This window comes from Girardinichthys multiradiatus, chromosome 18 (genome assembly GCF_021462225.1).
Source record: "Girardinichthys multiradiatus isolate DD_20200921_A chromosome 18, DD_fGirMul_XY1, whole genome shotgun sequence".
Lineage (NCBI taxonomy): Eukaryota > Metazoa > Chordata > Actinopteri > Cyprinodontiformes > Goodeidae > Girardinichthys > Girardinichthys multiradiatus.
The window spans coordinates 32,329,342-32,350,345 of NC_061810.1; the positions used below are offsets into that span (position 1 = coordinate 32,329,342).

Sequence of the window (21,004 nt, forward strand, 5' to 3'; positions counted from 1 at the left end):
TCGTTAAGGGTATAAAAAGCTTTAATACTGATTGTGAGAGAGACCACTCGGTGAACACAGCCTAGCTTTGCTGACCCGAGCTCTCCCTAAGGCCTTAGGTAATTTTTCTTTCTTTGTATCATTCTTTTTGTATTCAATTTTGCATTGCAAATCATTGGACTTATTATTTACCAAATTAAATTTGTGTTAATCTTAATTTCCTGCTCTTCTGTGTTCTTTCTCACGACATCCGGACTGGGAGAGATTGAGGCCGCAAGGATATCAGTGATATAATTAGTTTACCTCAACAAATGTCAACTCTTTGATCATCTGGTCTTTCTTTTGAAATAGTAAAACGCTGTTTTACAGCAACTCTACTAATGGTCGCAGCAGAAAAAATCACAGTGCTGTGAATAACTGTTTGACCCCTTCTGTTTTTGCTTTTTTTGTTACACTTGTGTTGTTTTGGATCATTAAAAAATAATAAAAAAACATTTTAATATCCCACAAAGATAGATTGAGTAAATAAAAATAGCAATTTTCAGGCCTGATTACTGCCTAACTAGAACATGTCTGTCTACATGAAATAGGTTAAAAGATCTCAAAAGCAAATTACCATGTCCAGATCTAAAGGCATTCAAGAACAGATGAGAAACGAAGGAATTTACGTGGACCTGTCTGGAAAGGATTATACAGCCATTTCTAAAGCTTTACAATTCTAGTGTTTTCCGTAAATATAGAAAACATTGAACAGTGGGAAGGTTCCCCAGGAGTGGCAGATCAAACAAAATTAATCAAAGAGCTTAACGACCCAGCCAGGGGGTCAAAAAGTACCAAAAATGACATCTAAAGCACCGAATTCTTGCCTCAGTTTGGGTCAGTGTTCATGTTTTGGCTGCAAGAAAAAGACAGGACTAAATAGCACCCAATTCCAGAATTCTAAGGTCAAAACCACTACTGACCAAAAGAATACAAAGGCCCATATCACATTTGTTAAAAACAAACATACAAAATGTCTGTATGATGCCAAAAACCTTTCATGCAAGTATTCTTTGTACTGGCAAGACAAAAGTATTAACTTAAAGGGCTGTTTGTGTCCAGTTTTAGAAAAAGAGCATCATATCTATACTCAAACATGCATGGCAAACTCTCTGGGGCTGCTTTGCTGCTTCAGGAGCTGGACGACTTGCTATAAATAGTAAACAGTTGTAATCTGCTCTTTATCAGAAAAAACAGAAGGAGAAAGTTTGCCCATTAGTTTGTGAACTTAAGCTTAACCACATTTGGGTAATGCTGCAGGACAATGATCTGAAACACACCAGCAAGGTCACCTCTGAATAGTTAAAAAATTAAATAAAAAGACTTTGGCGTGACCTTTTCAAATTTCAGATTTCAAACTGCTTGAGATGCTCTGTTATAACCTTAAATAGCCCATTCATGGTCAAAAACCCTCCAATGTGGCTGATTAAAAGAACAAAAGACTCACTGCCAGGTATCACACATACTTGATGGCAGCCTTCGTCAAAAGTAGTGGCACAACAAGTTATTAGATTTAGGGGTAATTGTTTTTTCACATGGGGCAGGTTGGTTTGGATAGCTTTTCTTGCCTTCGTAAATAAAATCATTTAAAAATAGATTTTTATATTTACTCTGGTTATCTTCGTCTGATAAAGTGTGACAAAAAGCAAAAACAGGAGGAATATATTGAGGGAGGAAATACTTTTTCACAGTAATGAAGTTTAGATAGATCTCTGTTTTTGATACATCTGAAAAACATTGCAGTCATTGAAACAAACAGCATAAAAGCCCTTGCTTCATTAAGACACACAATTAGTGGTACTCTATTAAATAAACATACGATCTGAGAATGGGAGAGTATCTGGCTGGCTGTGAGGGAATCCTCCTCAAATGACTCATCCGAGTCTTCATGGGCAATCTTGCAGAGACTAGGCATGCTACTGGACAGGTTACTCTCCTCCAGAGGCTGCAGGTCACCTTGGTCCAAACTGTCCATAGAGTGTCGACGCACACCCCAATTAAAGTTGTCCACAGTCTCACCCTGCAACAGTAAAATGTCTTGCATTAAATGTATAAGATGCAGATGGCAGCATTTGGATTGTTTTTCCTTGAATTAACACAACCATGTACATGCAAGTATAGTGCAAAACCACCAGTGAGGCTTCACACTGTGTAATGAGCCCATCACAATTTTGAAAAAACTTTACTTAAGCTGCAACTGAATGCTTAACACATTACATTCATTAAAGCCTAAACAATTTTTAATGGGAAGTGCAGAGCGACCTGATCTCAAAAACATCTCCAAAGTCCAACAAATTACCAAATCAGTTGGTCAAATGGGAGATTGTTGCCATCTTTCATTACAACCTATTATCTTCTTTTAAAGGCAAAACCTTTCCACCTATTTATGTAAATACAGCTCTTTTTTCACACTTTACAGGGAATACACTTGTAGAAACTAATCTTTGCTGTAATTTTCTGAAAAATGCTTAAAAAACAACAACAAACCAAATAAACATGAAGGAAAGACAATTTTTCATGAGCTTTAAATAGAGTGTCCAGTGCTTTAAGTGATCAGAATGAGTTTTGTAAATTGAAAAGCATACATGACTAGTCTGTATTCCTGGCAGCTAAACTACCTTTATTTATCTGAGAGCACAACAAGCAAAATTGCAACATGAATAAACTTACCTGCAGCTCCTAGATAGCATAAATAAGGAAAAAACAGAATCTACATTACATACAGATAGGACTCACCTAACACAGCACCAAAGTGCACTACGAGAAGGGTATATTGGGCATCTTCCTGCATCTGCCAAAAGTTTTTAAACAAAGTCATATTTATGGTGACTCACCTCTCCGTCTTCAAGCTCAACATCCAGAAAGTCAAAGTCTTTGAAAACTCTGAACTGCTGCTCGGAAGTGGTGTCGTCCATGGTTTCAAGCTCGCGGGTCCCTTCATCAGAAGACGCCAGGCTGGGCTGGTGCTCAATCAGGTCCAGTTCTCCACAACTAGAGAAGACAACCTGAACAACAATGTTTTTTTGATGTCATTTTTGAATGCATTAGGAAAACATGTATTCAAGAGCTCTGACATTTCATCAATAACAACTACCGAAGGATTTTTAGAGAGCCCCACTTCTTGTCCACAAAGGGACAACACGTGCACCAGCTTTTCTCGTGTTCTTTTCTGCAGAAGGACAAAAACAAAAATTTTTGTCATTTTATTCTAATTTAATTTACATTTCACAGGTAGGTACTGAAATAGGTTCTAGATCAAGTATAAATCTCTGAGCATCTTTTAATGCATACAGACTGCTCAAAGTACAGTACATTGCATACATTTAATAATTTAATCATGTATTAGCATTTAAATATACTCTTTTTTTTATGTTGTTCAAATGTATTAAATAGATAATAAAGAAAAAAAGTTTTTTTCTTTATTTATAGATGCATAAAAAACAACAAAACACATCACCACATTATTAGTGCAATCTTCCATTAAAATAGGTTAGTTTTCTGACCTGTGAATACTGAGGCCTCTTCCAGCTCACTGGAACAAGGACGTTGTTGGCGTTGGATCCAGAGGAGGTGGAGGAAGTGCTATGGGTCACAGCTGTGGCTGTGCTCTTCACATCGTGACCCGGGGAGCACTTCAGACCCTCGTAACGGCGACCAATAACTGGCGTCTAAAAGCAAGCGAAGACAAGCAGAGACAATCGATTTTCAGGATGTGGGAGAAGGAGAAAAAAACCTCCTTAGCTTGAACAGTGCATGACTTGGGCTCCATAGAAACATCCACTATGCCTGGACTCTAAGGGATTTCGGATAACTGTAAATTAAACAATGCTCTAACTTTTATTCCATTTAAAACACGGGTATTCTGAGAATTCTCGATGATAAGTCTAGTACATCTAAAGTGTGGACAGCCAATACACCTCTTTAATTCACAAAACAGAGAAAAAAGCAGCAGCAAAGCCCTGACATCATTTCCTTCCATTCATGAACTACATACAGGTCCTTCTCAAAATATTAGCATATTGTGATAAAGTTCATTATTTTCCATAATGTCATGATGAAAATTTAACATTCATATATTTTAGATTCATTGCACACTAACTGAAATATTTCAGGTATTTTATTGTCTTAATACGGATGATTGTGGCATACAGCTCATGAAAACCCAAAATTCCTATCTCACAAAATTAGCATATCATTAAAAGGGTCTCTAAACGAGCTATGAACCTAATCATCTGAATCAACGAGTTAACTCTAAACACCTGCAAAAGATTCCTGAGGCCTTTAAAACTCCCAGCCTGGTTCATCACTCAAAACCCCAATCATGGGTAAGACTGCTGACCTGACTGCTGTCCAGAAGGCCACTATTGACACCCTCAAGCAAGAGGGTAAGACACAGAAAGAAATTTCTGAACGAATAGGCTGTTCCCAGAGTGCTGTATAAAGGCACCTCAGTGGGAAGTCTGTGGGAAGAAAAAAGTGTGGCAGAAAACGCTGCACAACGAGAAGAGGTGACCGGACCCTGAGGAAGATTGTGGAGAAGGGCCGATTCCAGACCTTGGGGGACCTGCGGAAGCAGTGGACTGAGTCTGGAGTAGAAACATCCAGAGCCACCGTGCACAGGCGTGTGCAGGAAATGGGTTACAGGTGCCGCATTCCCCAGGTCAAGCCACTTTTGAACCAGAAACAGCGGCAGAAGCGCCTGACCTGGGCTACAGAGAAGCAGCACTGGACTGTTTCTCAGTGGTCCAAAGTACTTTTTTCGGATGAAAGCAAATTCTGCATGTCATTCGGAAATCAAAGTGCCAGAGTCTGGAGGAAGACTGGGGAGAAGGAAATGCCAAAATGCCAGAAGTCCAGTGTTAAGTACCCACAGTCAGTGATGCCGTGTCAGCTGCTGGTGTTGGTCCACTGTGTTTTATCAAGGGCAGGGTCAATGCAGCTAGCTATCAGGAGATTTTGGAGCACTTCATGCTTCCATCTGCTGAAAAGCTTTATGGAGATGAAGATTTCATTTTTCAGGATGACCTGGCACCTGCTCACAGTGCCAAAACCACTGGTAAATGGTTTACTGACCATAGTATCATTGTGCTCAATTGGCCTGCCAACCCTCCTGACCTGAACCCCATAGAGAATCTGTGGGATATTGTGAAGAGAACGTTGAGAGACTCAAGACCCAACACTCTGGATGAGCTAAAGGCTGCTATCGAAGCATCCTGGGCCTCCATAAGACCTCAGCAGTGCCACAGGCGGATTGCCTCCATGCCACGCTGCATTGAAGCAGTCATTTCTGCAAAAGGATTCCCGACCAAGTATTGAGTGCATAACTGTACATGATTATTTGAAGGTTGACGTTTTTTGTATTAAAAACACTTTTATTTTATTGGTCGGATGAAATATGCTAATTTTGTGAGATAGGAATTTTGGGTTTTCATGAGCTGTATGCCAAAATCATCCGTATTAAGACAATAAAAGACCTGAAATATTTCAGTTAGTGTGCAATGAATCTAAAATATATGAATGTTAAATTTTCATCATGACATTATGGAAAATAATTAACTTTATCACAATATGCTAATATTTTTAGAAGGACCTGTAAATAGCTCCCTGTTCTGTTCCCACACACACGCCACTCACATTACTTTCCAGCTCTGTTGTTCTTGGCTAATTGTATTTACCATTTCAAGTACTCTCATGGGAATTGGTTGATAATAAATAAAACCAATAAAAAAGGGGAATAAATATTTCCTTTCCGAGAAGGAACAACCTAAACAGCAAGCACACCAACAAATAGGGTGGTGATGGATACAGGGCCAAAACCAGAAGCATGTAAACCTTTTAACAGGCTAGAGAGAGCTTCAAAATATGGTAAAAAAGGAAAGAAAAGAAAGTGTGCTCCACCTCGGAGATATCAAAGTGAAAATCCAGTGTTTTTCCGGGTAAGGCTTTGGAGGAGCGGTCCCAAACGCGGCTGATGTCCTCATAGGAGAAGTCACTTTGTGGAAGCGAAGGCTGCACCAAACTGGCTGATCGAGAAACTACCAGCTTCAAGATATTCAGTGCTTCCCTCCAATGGGCCGTCTACAGAAAAGACAGACATGCATGCAATAATTCACACGCAAAACATATATAACAATATCATCAAAGGTCTAATTCAAGTGTTTTTTATGTGGTTCTATTTTATGCCATAGGGTGCTAGAGGAAATAAGATGCAGTATGAGAACAAACAGATGCCTGGCCAGAGACAACTTGTTTATACTTTGGGTGTGTCTACAAATTTACTGCACTGACACACAGACAGCTTTTCCCCCACATTTTCATAAGCACATACAAGAGGAACAGGAAACTCAGAACTATTTAGTATTTCTACTATATACAGCTCTTTGCAAAAGTATTTATTCTCCTTAAACCTTTTCCCATGTTGTTATTTTACATCCCTAAACATCTATGTATTTTATTGGGATTTTATATAATGGATCCAAACACAGTAGCTCATATTTGCATAGTGGAGAGAAAATAATTAATGGTTTTATATATATATATATATATATATATATATATATATATATATATATATATATATATATATACTTTTTTTTTTTTTTTTTTACAAAAAATAGGAAAAGTGTACTGAAAACCAAACCTGAACAAACCATCCCCACAACAAAATATGGTAGTGGCAGCATTATGCAGTGGGAGTGCTATTTTTCAGCAGGGACAGGACAGTCAGAGATGATGGGATGATTACTTAGAATTTCGTGATTGTAATGTGACAAAATATAACAGTTCAAGAAGTCTGAATGCTTTTGCGAGGCACTGCATCTCATTTTGTTAACACAGACATGTCCTTTAAATATCAATGAGCCCTGTAATTCTGCTATTTACCTGCACAAACTTTTCAATTGTCTTGAGGACTTCTATGTTGAAGGGTTTGGCTTGAATTCCACTCAGGTCCATGTGACTCAGGAGGCTGTAGATGATTTGTAAAAGTGTCTGCTGCATAAAGGGGAGACCCTTCTCTAACAGCTGTAACAACAGTAAATAAAATTCAACTCATGTAGCAGTAAAACTATGTGACAGTGGCTGAGGGAAAATAAGATCAGCTGCACAGACCTCCGCCATGTAAGTGACCAGGTTCAGGGTGATGTCTGAGAAAGCCTCATGGAGATACCGACACACAACGTTGACCCAAGAGAAGCAGTCACGTGTATAGGAGTGCGTTTTATACAGAGTCATGACATGAGCCAGGTTGGACAGCTTGGCATTCTTCTCCTCAAGGCACACCTTCAGAAAACAGTGCATGCATTTCCATGCAAATGGAAATATACAGTCCAATTAATGTGCTGTGCTAGTCAAAGGTTTATATATATGGTTTTATGTATTTTGGGCTTTTAATGATGCATTTGAGCTATTCGTCTTACAGGCAACGTTAGGAAACTCAAAAAACACTAGTATAGGTGCACATATATCGATTTATTATGGATAAAAATATATACTTACAGGCTCAAATATATACATACAGTCCATCTAACACTGAATCAATGTCCCTTAGAAAGTTGCGGAGAAACCAGCTTCTTGGGGCCAATGGCTGGATATTTGACCACTCTTTATATCAGAAATGGCAGTGCTCTTTAAAAAAAGTTAATTCCTTGCATGCACCCACCTTTTAAGTATAGTTAGCAACCTTTCAGTAAGATGGAGACATAGCCATTGTATAGACATACAGGGGTTGGACAATGAAACTGAAACACCTGGTTTTAGACCACAATAATTTATTAGTATGGTGTGGGGCCTCCTTTTGCGGCCAATACAGCTTCAATTTGTCTTGGGAATGACATATACAAGTCCTGCATTGTGGTCAGAAGGATTTTAAGCCATTCTTCTTGCTGGATAGTGGCCAGGTCACTACGTGATACTGGTGGAGGAAAACGTTTCCTGACTCGCTTCTCCAAAACACCCCAAAGTGGCTCAATAATATTTAGATCTGGTGATTGTGCAGGCCATGGGAGATGTTCAATTTCACTTTCATGTTCATCAAACCAATCTTTCACCAGTCTTGCGGTGTGTATTGGTGCATTGTCATCCTGATACACAGCACCGCCTTCAGGATACAATGTTTGAACCATTGGATGCACATGGTCCTCAAGAATGGTTCGGTAGTTCTTGGCAGTAACGCGCCCATCTAGCACAAGTATTGGGCCAAGGGAATGTCAGCCAAACCATCACTGATCCACCCCCATGCTTCACTCTGGGCATGCAACAGTCTGGGTGGTACTTCTTTGGGGCTTCTCCACACCGTAACTCTCCCTGATGTGGGGAAAACAGTAAAGGTGGATTCATCAGAGAACAATACATGTTTCACATTGTCCACAGCCCAAGATTTGCGCTCCTTGCACCATTGAAACCAACGTTTGGCATTGGCATGAGTGACCAAAGGTTTGGCTATAGCAGCCCGGCCGTGTATATTGACCCCGTGGAGCTCCCGACGGACAGTTCTGGTGGAAACAGGAGAGTTGAGGTGCACATTTAATTCTGCCGTGATTTGGGCAGCCGTGGTTTTATGTTTTTTGGATACAATCCGGGTTAGCACCCGAACATCCCTTTCAGACAGCTTCCTCTTGCGTCCACAGTTAATCCTCTTGGATGTGGTTTGTCCTTCTTGGTGGTATGCTGATATTACCCTGGATACCGTGGCTCTTGATACATCACAAAGACTTGCTGTCTTGGTCACAGATGCGCCAGCAAGACGTGCACCAACAATTTGTCCTCTTTTGAACTCTGGTATGTCACCCATAATGTTGTGTGCATTTCAATATTTTGAGCAAAACTGTGCTCTTACCCTGCTAATTGAACCTTCACACTCTGCTCTTACTGGTGCAATGTGCAATCAATGAAGACTGGCTACCAGCCTGGTCCAATTTAGCCATGAAACCTCCCACACTAAAATGACAGGTGTTTCAGTTTCATTGTCCAACCCCTGTATGTATAATTGTGACGGTGGGGTTTAGAGAAGATTCACAGTGAATTATTATTAGTACAATCTTTTTTTAATTCATTGATGTTGTTTGTTGCATAATCGTTCATCCTTGAAAAAAGAGTAGCTCAAATGCATCAAGCGTTTAAATTAAATATAACATTCATGCTGATGTTGAGTGGATGTAAATGTCTTCTGTAAACTAGAGGAGAACAATAAACAAAACCAAACCTGAGCTATCTTCTCAGCAACATCTTGACAAAAAGGTGATGGTGCATCAAAGTTCTGTACGAGATGTGGGAGCAGGCAGAGAACATTCAAGGGAAAACCTAACAGATTAAGCGAAAAAAGTAGTTTTATAGACTTGGTAAAATGAAATATGTGATTTAAAAGTACTTTCAGAAATCTCAGAATTATTCACTGATCTCTCTGTTTCACCTATAGCTTGTGATGTATCCACCACAGGCACTCTGGACACAGGTGTGAGTTGACAGAAGAGTTGGAGTGTGAGGTCAGTGGTAGAAGTGGACGTGAAGCCCTTTAAAAGCAGCTGCTGGAGCCCAGTAAAGCTGCTCCACTTCAGCTGGCTCTGGAGCTTCTCCAGCTTCTCCCGGTTCTCCTGCTTGTCCATTGACATGTTAGTCAGCAGCTTATTTAGCAACCTCAGAGACATCTGATACTCAAATTCAAAGTCTGACTCCATCAACGACACTGCCACCCAGAAGATGGTGGCCAGCAAGTTGCTGGGGTGGTTTATGCTCATTGGGTCGGTGGTGCTGTCTTTAGATGAAGATGAGCTGCGTATCCTGGCTAACAGAATCGGCTGTTCACAGGCTTGGATGCGGTCCAGTGTTGCGCTGCGAGGAGGATCTGAACCCCTGTCAGGTTCTCCAAACTTTTTTGGGACAGAAGAGCTCCTCTGATGCCTGCTCTGTTCTTCTCTTCTGAGGCCAAGCTGCCCGGTGCCCCTTCTGTTTGAAAGCTGCTTAAAATTAGTTAAGAAATCTGGAGAGGATGTTCTGCAATTCAACAAACAATACATAAAATTAAGGTAATATTTAACACAACACCTGTCAGAAACATACATTTGTACAGTAGAGGCACAAACCTCGTAAAGAAAGCCATGAGATCATTGTTTTTCAGACACTCTGCCAAGTTATCCACAACAGATTCCAGAGTGAGTAATAACTCCATCACATAGCCCTAAGAGAAACAGAAACAAATCAGTTCTGAAGACAAAGTTCCTTCACAGTTCCAGACTTTCCTGACTGAACATTTCAGAATCCTCGATCCTTTTTAGCCTTTTTTTAAAAATTTAAGTATAATGTTTTACCACATACTTACTTGGACCTCTTCTCCGTGTTCACCAATGACATCCACCAGCCTCGACAGCAGGTCGGAAATGGCGTGGGCAGAAATGGGCTGACGAAGAGCTCTGAATACCTGAAAGGAGCGGCTGGCATAGTGACGAGATGAACTACACAAAGCCGTCTGCAGCGCCACTTCACTAAGCTCCTGGTCCAAAAAGTTATCTAACCAGGACAGAGAACACGAAGAGTAAATCAGCTGCAAAGTCAGACTTCTACACACACATGGAAAAAGGTTGATATTCAATATATACACTGCAGTTACCTGACTTGGACTCCTGAAAAACAGATACCACATGTCGCAGAAGGTTAGTCAGTTGTACCGTGCTTTTAGAAATTTGGTTCTTTGGGGAAATGTCTTCATAACACCACAATGCTCCGTATGGTCTTCAAAAAACAAGAAATGTTTTGTTAAAAAGAACCCAAATTATGCCTTTTTTAATGGTGGATCTGCTGGACGGTTATTGAGCTAAAACAGTGGTGTCCAAACATTTTGCCACGAGAATGAAAATTATTTTAATTACAAAGACAAAAATAATTTTTATTTTTATTTTTAACCTCTCAGTAATAAAGGTAATATTTTTTATGAAATTAAAGAAGTGGTCTTCACTGTAGAAAAAGGATGTGTAAATGATGCAAAGTTGACACATATTTGCCACATTAAAGAAAACCTGACAGTTTTCAAAATTTTAGGGTTGTTATCCATTTTCTAAAAGAGAAATTGTCTATAGGGTTGCTCTTTCTTTGAAATATCTTACTGTATTCAAGACAAGTTCATTGGCCAGTTGTGCTCAACTATGTTTTGAGTAAAAGTTGCTAGATGTTTTTGGTCCTTTTTAATATGAAATTAAATAAGAACAAAAACATTCTTAGTAAAAGAGGTTATCTTTGTGTTGTACCTCATATCTTTAATTTTAGGAAGATTTAGAATAATATGTCATTGAAAATCTTGCCATAAATTGTTAAAAGAAACCTGCTCTCTGGTGGGACAAATCTGTGTTACATGGGTTTGCAGGCTGTGCAAGATCATTCCGAGGGCTACGAACGGCCCATGTGCCACATTTTAGACACCCTTTTTCTAAAACAACTTAACATTTAAAGAACATGCTGTAAAAAAGAAAAAAAATATCTCTCTGCATGAACATTTTGTATTTACAGTCAAAATCAACTGAAAAACACTTAAACAGAAAACCCAAGCATAACATGCTTGTTTAAAGCACTGTTTCTTGCAAAGGTTTAATTATAGTTATTCCAGGTGTGCCTGGAATAACTAAATGCATTTACACATAGAAAGAAATTGCACTACATTGTCAGCACCACTAGATGGAGACCTACATCTGCAAACATGTTGCAGGATATCAGCATGTTTTATGGCTACTTGTAGCCATTATTTGTGCAGCACTTTTGCTGTAATACTTATTCAGTGACTAAAATATAAGGAAGAATAATACATCACGGTGATTACCTTGTTATCAAAAACTCAATGAGCTTATTGCTCTTCTCATTCATTTTGCAGGAGCTCACAAACTCCTCCATCTCCTGTGTGATCTCTGGCAGGTTGCTGCTACTGCCCCCAAGACTCAAACTGGACGATGTGGAGGAAGAGCTTAGACCAGAATCCGGCACTGGAGACGCCTGACACTCCCGCAGGAAGTCACAGCCACCTAAACACAACAGAGGATCAACTGATTAATAATAATTTGTTCAAGTTTTTATTTAAATTTTAAAGTTGTTTAATTTCTCAATGGATGAAAACTAAAGACAGATATTGGAGGACACATCAGCGGGGCGTGTATTCAGCCTTGTCTGGAACATATTTTCAATAATTCTCATTCACTGACTGCATTTGATTACTTAAGAGCATCTATCTACCCTGTTATGGTTGCCAAAAATCTGGAGAAAAAAACATAAGGTGACTACTTTGCATCACACAACAGGTGATTACACAATGTCTAGACATTTTCAAAACGATTAATCAGTGGAAGGATTGGAGAGGGAGTCTACACCAACTGAAGTCTGAGCAGATAGCCCCAATTTAAAAACAGAAAAATGGAATGCTTTAATCAAGACCTGTAAAGTCCTCTGAACTCAGTATTGCTTTTGGCACAGTGTTCAAATAGTTAACTCCTAAGATAAGAAACTCTATTGTCTTCAAGGAATGCAAGCCATCCCCTCCTGACGTTCAAGTTTATAAAAGCCAGAAGGAAAAGCCACATGACAAATTCAAGCCTGCTTTGTCAAGTGGTTCAAGAATTCTACTTCAAAGTTGACAAAGGTGACTGGTGGTAAACGCAGATGTTTCTACCTGCTGGTGCATATTCCATTTGAAAGCTGGATTTGCTAGTGAGGGTCTTGGTGACATTGACTTCCCGCGTCTGCAGTAAAACTGATGCAACAGCCTGAAAGTTGTTGTTACAGAACAATGCGATGAACAGGTGAAGGAGGAGACGTTTGCTGTGCTCAAAAACCTCTGGGCGATAATGATCCATGCCTTGAAAGTAAACACAAAGATCAGATGAGTTGGAGTGCTAAAGCATTCAAAACAGTTGAATTTCCCCACATTAAGTCTCATTACAGCCTCAAACTTCAACGTATTGGTCAGTGAAAACATTTTTTCTGCCTACACAGAAAACTCTTTACATCTCCCTGAACAAACAACCTTAATGGGAAAAATGACTGTGGCAGCATTATGCAGTGGAAATGCAGGGACAGGGAAGCTGATTAGAGTTGATGCGCAGAAGAGTGGAGCTAAATAGGGGGCAATCCCAGATAAAAAACAGCTAGAGGCTGTAAAAGAGTTGAAACTAGGGCCAAGGTTCAACTTATAGCAGTACAACAACCCCAAACAGATCAAAGCATATTTGTGTTAGCATGGCACAGTCAAAGTCCACAACAAAATCCAATTGAAGATATGTGGTAGTTTAAAAATTGGATGTTCACAGACAGTTTCCATCAAGTCTGGCTGAGGTTGAGCTATTTTGGAAAAATTAAGTGGGCAAAGATTTCAGTCACTTGATGAAAAGGTGATATATGCATACTGAAAAATACCTGCAGCTGAAACTGTAGTATAAGGTGGTTGTAGAAACAAATAACTCAGGGGCAAGGGATACAAAGGCAAGGCATGCTTTTCAGATTTTTCTCTGTAAAAATTTTAAATGAACGTATCTTTTTCCTTCCTCTTGAAAATTAGCGACTACTCTGTGTTGGCTCTATCACATATAAATCTAAATAAAATATATTAAGGTTTGTGTTTGTGAGGAACAAATGTGAAAAAGTTAAAGACGTTTGATACATTTGCATTGCATTGTTGTGTTTTGACAACCATGAACAAATAATAACAGACTGATACATATAATTAATTTTAAACAAAACAGTAGTGGTAATAGTAGAGAGACCTTACCCAAAAACAGAGCATGCAGGATTGAAGGCAGGTGCAAGGTCCAGTCCTCTCTCACACCATGGTCCACCACCAGCTCCGTCATGAAGATTACTGCAATATTACACCTGACGTAAAACACAAAATATAAAGAAAAATCTTATTTAATCTAATTGTGGACACTTGTGCAGTTCTAGCAACCTTAGCAAACAGCTGAAGAGTGAAAGATGAAATAGATTTTTATTATGCAGCAGTAACCTATGCAGTGGTCCTCTGGGAGTGATGGTCTCTGGCAAAAAGTCCACCAGTGGAGCCCAGCATCCTCCATTAAGTGGCATCGGCAGAGGGTGGGGCTTGTTTGTTTCAATAACAAACGTCAGCCAATCCACATAGGGTGACAGCAGTTCACCTGAGTAGTCACAGGATAATATTTTAGCATTCACCACATGTTTAACATGTGGCAAGCAACATTTGAATGTGGGTAACAAAACATCCTAATCAAATCAGTGTTGCAATAGAGTGTAAGAATTTCCTATATTTTTATTTCTATAAGTTATTCATATTAGACCAAGTTTAGCCAGACCAGGTTTTGGGTCAGTAGCTGTGGTGCAGAGACGCTGGACTTTGCTGTTTGTATTTCATTGCAGGGAGTCAAAGAAGCCCTTAAAAAGCCAGAGGCGGTCTACACACTTCTCATCCATTCTCAGTGGCATCATGCTGATTTCATTCGTGCTCTCTAAGCCAGATTGTGTGTTTCCCACCAACCAAACCATTACAAAGACATTATTTATTCCACTTTTTAACACAGTGTAACGCTTACTTCTCTCTTCATCGTAAGATCCTCCTGAACTGTTGCTGTAACGTGACTCCAGTCGGTTGTGTGCTCTCATTATATGACCAAGCCTGACACCAGAAAAGCATATATTTATATATATATATAAAATTAAAAGTCCCGCCAATGCTGTAATTATCTCTTAACACATGATTTAAGACCTCAATGAAAACATTACCTCTCCTCACTCTCCTTCATGGTCTTGATCTCATCTGTGTCAGGAAAGTTCTCCTGGCCAGCTACAACAGTGTTGCTGCTTGATGTGGTCCCTGAAGAAAGAACCATAAGTGGATATGTTTTATAACATGCTCAAGGAATTACAGCTACCACACATTTAACACTGGGAATCTGTCCAAAGCAAGCAGTTTCCAATGGCTGGTCACAAAATAGCTCAACTGAAGCAATTAAAAATGTGGGAGGATTTTCCCATCAGAAAGCATGACCAATTCCAGCTAGTGAAGTATTCAGATTGACAATATTAAATGTATACAGATGTATATACATGTATATATATATATATGTTCAACACGGGAACGGTTAATGTACGACGCATTTAAAATGTCAACTCTGTCATCATTTTGTCTTTATTCACAATTAATAAAACCTTGTTTTACACTGACTGCTCGCAATATAAACAATTTTAAGGGACGGATGAACATGTTTTAACATGATCTTGAGTGGTTTATAAACTGGATGAATAAAGAAAATTACCTGAAGCCACCACAGAGGGTTTGCTTGTGGCAGTGAAGCGATAGAAAGGAGGGCTGTCACAGTGTTGCACCACAGGGTTGACGGGATCCGTTTGCTGTAACTCAAATAACAACTCCTCCATGGTTTGCATTGTGTTATTTCGGCAAAGATAGATGACCACCTTTTTGATCTGTGTAAATAAATAAGACACCACTCAGAGAAACTAGAAAGTTAAGGAAAGCAAAGTTTCTGACATTTTCAAGCAGGCAATATCTTACATATGGGAGAAGGGTGGTGTCACTGCTAACACCACACAGGCTGATAATGAACTGAAGGGTGGTTCTCAGATTGTTGCTCCATTTCTCATTGCTGGCTAAAGCATTCCAGGCATTTTCCATCTCTGGTCCAGGTAGATCATCTCCATACTAAGGTAAAGATTAAAAAAACAACATACCACTATATTAGTTTCAGTGATATAGTTTACCATCCTACCTTGATATTAAACATGTCAACAAGGTTTTACCTTGGCTGTCATGAACATTAGGTTATTGAGAACCATAGATGTGGCTTGTAAGGATCCCCAACCAGTGCCTTTTAGTGAGTGTGATGAGTCTGTGCTGGTCAGCTGAAGGGAAGACTCATAGCTGGGGGTTGATGGTGTTAAGACTGGAAGCAGCAAGCCACTATCCACCAGCTCGATGTTACTGAGCCAGGGAAGGAGGAAGGTTAGCATGATCTGTCTGCCATTGGAATGAGTGGTGGGGAACCTCTGGCTGACCTCTGTAATACAAAGAATGGTGGCATCAACATTACATCGGTGGAAACTGTAGTATTTCCACTTCGACAATTAAAGATTTAATATTCTCAATTTCACCACAACTCTCATCAGTAAAAGCGTCCATATTAACAGTAAAGACATCTGTTTCTGAAAGATTCACACTAACTTGTCCAACATGTCTATGAACAGTTTCAGTCTGCTTTCCAGTCCCATCATAATAGAGATACAGCCCTACTTCAGATCTCCATTAATCTCCTCATAGCGGCATCATTAATCATTCTCATCTTTCTGACTTGACAACAGCCTTGGACACCATGTCCCACAACATCTTACAGGGAAGATTATTTTCTACTGTCATTGCGGGCAACCTCCACAACTGGTTTAAATCTTATCACTCTGGCCGTATTATGAATAAAATATTTAATTTAAAATCAGTCACTACCAGTGTTTCTCAAGGGCCTGTATTAGGCTCCCTTTTTTCATCAAATATATATGCACTATTTCCTTTAAGCTCAACTTCTCCATCCTGCCTACTTCCTTCTCTGACTGTTTGCATTAAGGTTAAATGTTGGTTCCTTAAACATCGTCAAATTAAAACACGGAGAAAACTCCTTTTCTTCTCATTGGTACAAAGTCACCAACACACCCTCTACCACTCTCAGGTCCACCATCTAACTGCCCTCCTGGCTAATTTAGGAAGTAAAGATTTTAGCCTTTCACAACAACAAATTCATAATATGAAGTTGTTAATCATTTTCAAATCACACTTAAAAACCCACATGTTTAAGATAGCTCATATCTGACCTCCATCTTCTCTTTTGATGTCCCCCTATATCCTACATTGTTTTATTTTATTGTTTTATTTTGTGCTTTCACTGTAAAGTGGCGTAGGTATCTTGAAATGCATTTATGAATACACGCATAATTTTATATTAATAATATTAACATATGTCGATTCCAAATACAGCACCAGCTACCTGAAAACAAGGGAAGCGTGAGTTCTGGGTACATCCGAGCTAGCTGAGTGGAGAGTTGCTGGAGCGAGACACTATAGAGAGGAGGCAATAGACCATGGGTGCCATACAGGATGCTGCTTGGCTTCATCTCTGCAGTCTTCTTAGAGTACAATAATAATTTATCTTCAAGAATCTGTTTAAAATAAAAAGACAAGGAGACTGTAATCTCTATAAATACTTTGTTTTCTTTATTTCTTAGACAAAAGGTTAAGATTTCTAGCAACAATTTGCAGTCTGGTTCAATAAAAATTATTGAGTAACAGAAATAACCTCATAACTATTAAAAAGATTTGCTATTGTCCCCAAATTAATAATCATATATTTTATGTGTCAAACAATGAGACCTTAACAAGTAATGCTTATGTTTCTTACCTGCATTAGCTGCATTGAAATCTCATAGAGTTCTCTGTTGGTGCTAGATGCTTTAAAGAGCACCAGATTCAGCAAAGTAACAATGTCACATGGGTAGTTTTTGCTGGTAAAGACAAACAGAAGAATAAAAAAAAACAATTATGCCTAATAAAATCTAATTTTTGTTTTCCATAATCTTTGAAGTGTTTCTTAAAGTTGAAAAAGTTGTTGAAAATTTTGCCTTTTATGAGCATTAGGTTGGGTAGAGTTCAAGTTAATTGTGGATACGTTTGCCAAAAAAAATCTTAGATAATCCAAACCATCGACAACAAACTTTGAAATTGCGTTTACCTGCTAGCAAAGACTGCAGCAATGGCTTTATAGCAGCCTGAAGCGAGCTGTTGGGAACCAGTGTAGCAGCGATCCACAGCCCAGTTGAACAGGTTGACCTGGTCGGGGTTTAGCTCCAAGAGCAACATGACAACTTCACAGCCGAGATGATGGACCTGAGCCCAAAGATTTACAGTGTTAACTTTTTTCTGAGACTATGTTTAGTGTGAATAATTGACATATTTAGTGGGTGATGACAACAGTTTTTGTAACACAAAATGATTAATTATATTTACTGGCAACAACTCTTGTTAACATTTTGCTCAAGTTTCATAACAAATTTTGTGAAAAAAAGTATGAAGAAATTAAACATACTGAGGTTTAAAAGTGCATTAAATCAAACTGGATAGAGACAAGATCAGACAAGCAACAAAAATACCTCACTTATGCCAAGATTTCTGTAAGAAGTTGGCAATAAGCAGAGCTGGCCTTTTAAAACACAGGCTATAGCATGCCATCAGGTTGAGCTCTTTGTCTAAATGCACCACAATGGTAAAGTATCAGTTACAGACCCGCTGATCCTGGCATGCGAGTATGTTATCCAGCCACTTATAGAGGTATCCGTCTTGAGAAAGGCCAACATTATCAAAGACAGGACCACAGCACAGCACAGCAGACATGGCCTGGAGAAATAAACACAATCAGGACAAATTTAGCTCAGTGTTTAGCTTTTCATCCTCTTGACATTTCTAATTTCAAACTATCATGAAGATTTTCTTTTATTTTACACACTTTTAATAATATAATGTTGAAAACTAAATAATCACTGAGCACAAATCAGGCTGAAAGTTCAGACACATTTTACCTTCAGAGCACAATACTGATATCTTGTTATCTGATGATTTCTGTCACTGTAGCGGTCCAGGGGGGTGAACATGATGCTGAAGGGGCCTGCCCACTGGCTGAAGAGGATAAAGAGGTGATGCCGAAGGCTCTGCTGTGGAATCAGAAAACGCCTTTGGTGCACTAGGGAGAAAAAATACAAGCTGCCATAGGTGTGGGCATTAAGAAAGTGCAGAGTCAGCAAACCAATCCATGCATCATAATTAACTGCTGTAGTAGAAGTTTGCATTAACAAGCTATTAGCCATCCAGTGGAGACCTGAATACTAGACAAACCATGAGTCATCACCTGCTTTTGCCTCCTCTGTCTTTAGGCCTTACTATTTTTGGACTTACTCCCAGCAGACTCCAAATAAAGTGCAGTGCTAAGAGTAGAGTGCTGTGTGTGCTTTTGGCCTGAGTTGCATAGCGATGTGAATGGTGGGATTGATGGCAAAGACATAAACAAAGGTCCAATGCTTTGTATTTTGCAGGAAAGTGAAAGAATACCTGGTACACACTGAATGAAGTTGGCCACCATTGCACTAAAGTGAGCTCGGATGTCCTTGAGGATCTCTGCCTCTTTGTCATTTTCAGCTTCAAGAAGCATCCGAGTTAGATCAACATATTCCAGGAAGAGAGCACCGAGGGCAAGGGTGTCACGTTCCAGAGCTCCATTTGTACTGCAAGATGAGAAAATAAACATATACACACTCCAAGAGGACAAATCTCAAACAAATCAATATGGTTTACAGCTGTTTAGTTCTTTAAATGTGCTTCTCTTTGCAAACAAGTTTCAGCTGCAGCCACACTAACCTGTCACTGATAACACCAGCATCAGCCAAAAGCTCAAAGATGCGAAGCAACTGCAGTCTCAGCAGGTCTCGCCGCTCACGGCGCTTCTTGTTCTGCCAAAGATCATTTATATACAGATAACGAAGGTGAAAGTGCATGAAAACTGAAGATTCTCTGAAGCAAAAAGCTCTCTAGTGAGGAATATGAACAAATTTGCTGAACACGATGACCAACAAACCTCAGGTCTTCTTTCTAATGCCTCTTTCATGAGCGGATGTAACTCCTCCACAAGCTCCCTGTGTGCAGAAAGTGCAACCATTAACAAGCTATTTTTATTTTTTTTCTCAGAAAGGGATCTGAGCAATAGATTATGAGCTCTAGGAAACAATGAGAAAACAAATGTAAAATGAGGCATCACTCAGGTAAAATCCTCTGTTTCTCTCCACTTTAAATCCACACAGAAATTTAGGTCAGTGCAAATTTTAACTGAAAGGTGGACCTACATTCTATTTTACCAGTTTACACAAACAAAAAATAAATGTCATCTTCAGATTGTATATGGCACAAAGGCACTGAAAGCCTTTAATTGGAGATGCAACAAGAAATTGTGAGGTGATAAAAACCTTTTTCTGCTTTATTGAGTCTGACTAAACTAAAAAACATGATCTTTTTGAGATAAGCGATAATAAGTGTTACTACGCTGCACTAAAAACAACAGTCTTCGGTCAGGATGCTGCAATTGAGTGAAGAAGACTCAAGGTTAGCTGCTTTTAGTGTTCGAGAGGTATTTCCCATGATGACGTAAAAAACTAAAAACGGAAACTATTTGTCAACACGTCTGCAGTTCATTCAAGATAACAGGAAGGCTGAATGGAGTACAGCAAAGTTGTTTAGCATTATTTAAACCTTTCAACCTCTGTCTGCTATTTAGAAAATCTGGCAGATTTTCTCAAATGTCATTGTTAGTATAGAGCTACATTTTGTAGGGAAAAGACATGGGGTCTTCTGTTTTGTTAATGCTTGCTAAGCTAATCACTAATATAAAACACGGAAACCAGTTAATAAGGTGAACTCCATAATCACTTTGTCTTTGTTTTAAAATAAAAATTATAACCCTGTCTCATTAAGCTGCTCACAATATAATTAAGGACCGCTTACAGCAGAAAGGCTAGAGTTAAATATTTTCAATACTGTTTTTATATTTACGATTATGTATTTGGCAGGTGCTTTTATCCAAAGCAGCATACAGAAGAGGATTTCTTAATACAGTCAATATCAAATCTAAAAATATGCTTTGTAAAACCTGAGATCTAAAAGCATCCACAAAATTCTTAACGCCGCATTTCTACCTTACAACATTTAAACCTTTAGTTGCAAATATTCAGAAAATAAAAAATCAAACATACATGTTAGATTTACCTGAATACCAATAAATTAGTCCGACCAAATCCCAGAACTAATGACTCTGTCAACTCAATGTTCTCTGTTCTCATCAGTGGGACCAGATGCTTTAGAAGCCAAGCCACAGATGGGCTCCCAATAACCTGAAACATCAAAACAGCAATTGTTAGGTCACACAAATAAATCTCATGCAGCTTG

At 39.1% G+C, this 21,004-nt stretch overlaps 1 protein-coding gene across 2 annotated transcripts in view; it reads right to left on the reverse strand.

Moving 5' to 3' along the window:
* frya (furry homolog a (Drosophila)) overlaps positions 1-21,004 on the reverse strand; it is a 59,193-nt gene that overhangs the window by 10,404 nt on the left and 27,785 nt on the right. For both annotated transcript variants that reach the window (XM_047390997.1, XM_047390998.1), the window contains exons 23-53: positions 20,825-20,949; positions 19,644-19,701; positions 19,427-19,518; positions 19,121-19,293; positions 18,595-18,755; positions 18,302-18,412; positions 17,751-17,905; positions 17,421-17,523; positions 17,010-17,181; positions 15,778-16,034; positions 15,533-15,679; positions 15,276-15,444; positions 14,743-14,833; positions 14,553-14,635; positions 13,991-14,141; positions 13,757-13,860; positions 12,662-12,847; positions 11,822-12,020; positions 10,622-10,743; positions 10,334-10,521; positions 10,098-10,192; positions 9,428-10,008; positions 9,221-9,318; positions 7,129-7,299; positions 6,901-7,041; positions 5,917-6,096; positions 3,522-3,686; positions 3,113-3,187; positions 2,853-3,023; positions 2,689-2,697; positions 1,838-2,038 (exon numbers count right to left, since the gene is read on the reverse strand). In XM_047390997.1, coding sequence (XP_047246953.1) covers positions 1,838-2,038; positions 2,689-2,697; positions 2,853-3,023; positions 3,113-3,187; positions 3,522-3,686; positions 5,917-6,096; positions 6,901-7,041; positions 7,129-7,299; positions 9,221-9,318; positions 9,428-10,008; positions 10,098-10,192; positions 10,334-10,521; positions 10,622-10,743; positions 11,822-12,020; positions 12,662-12,847; positions 13,757-13,860; positions 13,991-14,141; positions 14,553-14,635; positions 14,743-14,833; positions 15,276-15,444; positions 15,533-15,679; positions 15,778-16,034; positions 17,010-17,181; positions 17,421-17,523; positions 17,751-17,905; positions 18,302-18,412; positions 18,595-18,755; positions 19,121-19,293; positions 19,427-19,518; positions 19,644-19,701; positions 20,825-20,949 — 4,734 coding nt within the window. The remainder of the gene's footprint in view (positions 1-1,837; positions 2,039-2,688; positions 2,698-2,852; positions 3,024-3,112; positions 3,188-3,521; positions 3,687-5,916; positions 6,097-6,900; positions 7,042-7,128; positions 7,300-9,220; positions 9,319-9,427; positions 10,009-10,097; positions 10,193-10,333; positions 10,522-10,621; positions 10,744-11,821; positions 12,021-12,661; positions 12,848-13,756; positions 13,861-13,990; positions 14,142-14,552; positions 14,636-14,742; positions 14,834-15,275; positions 15,445-15,532; positions 15,680-15,777; positions 16,035-17,009; positions 17,182-17,420; positions 17,524-17,750; positions 17,906-18,301; positions 18,413-18,594; positions 18,756-19,120; positions 19,294-19,426; positions 19,519-19,643; positions 19,702-20,824; positions 20,950-21,004) is intronic.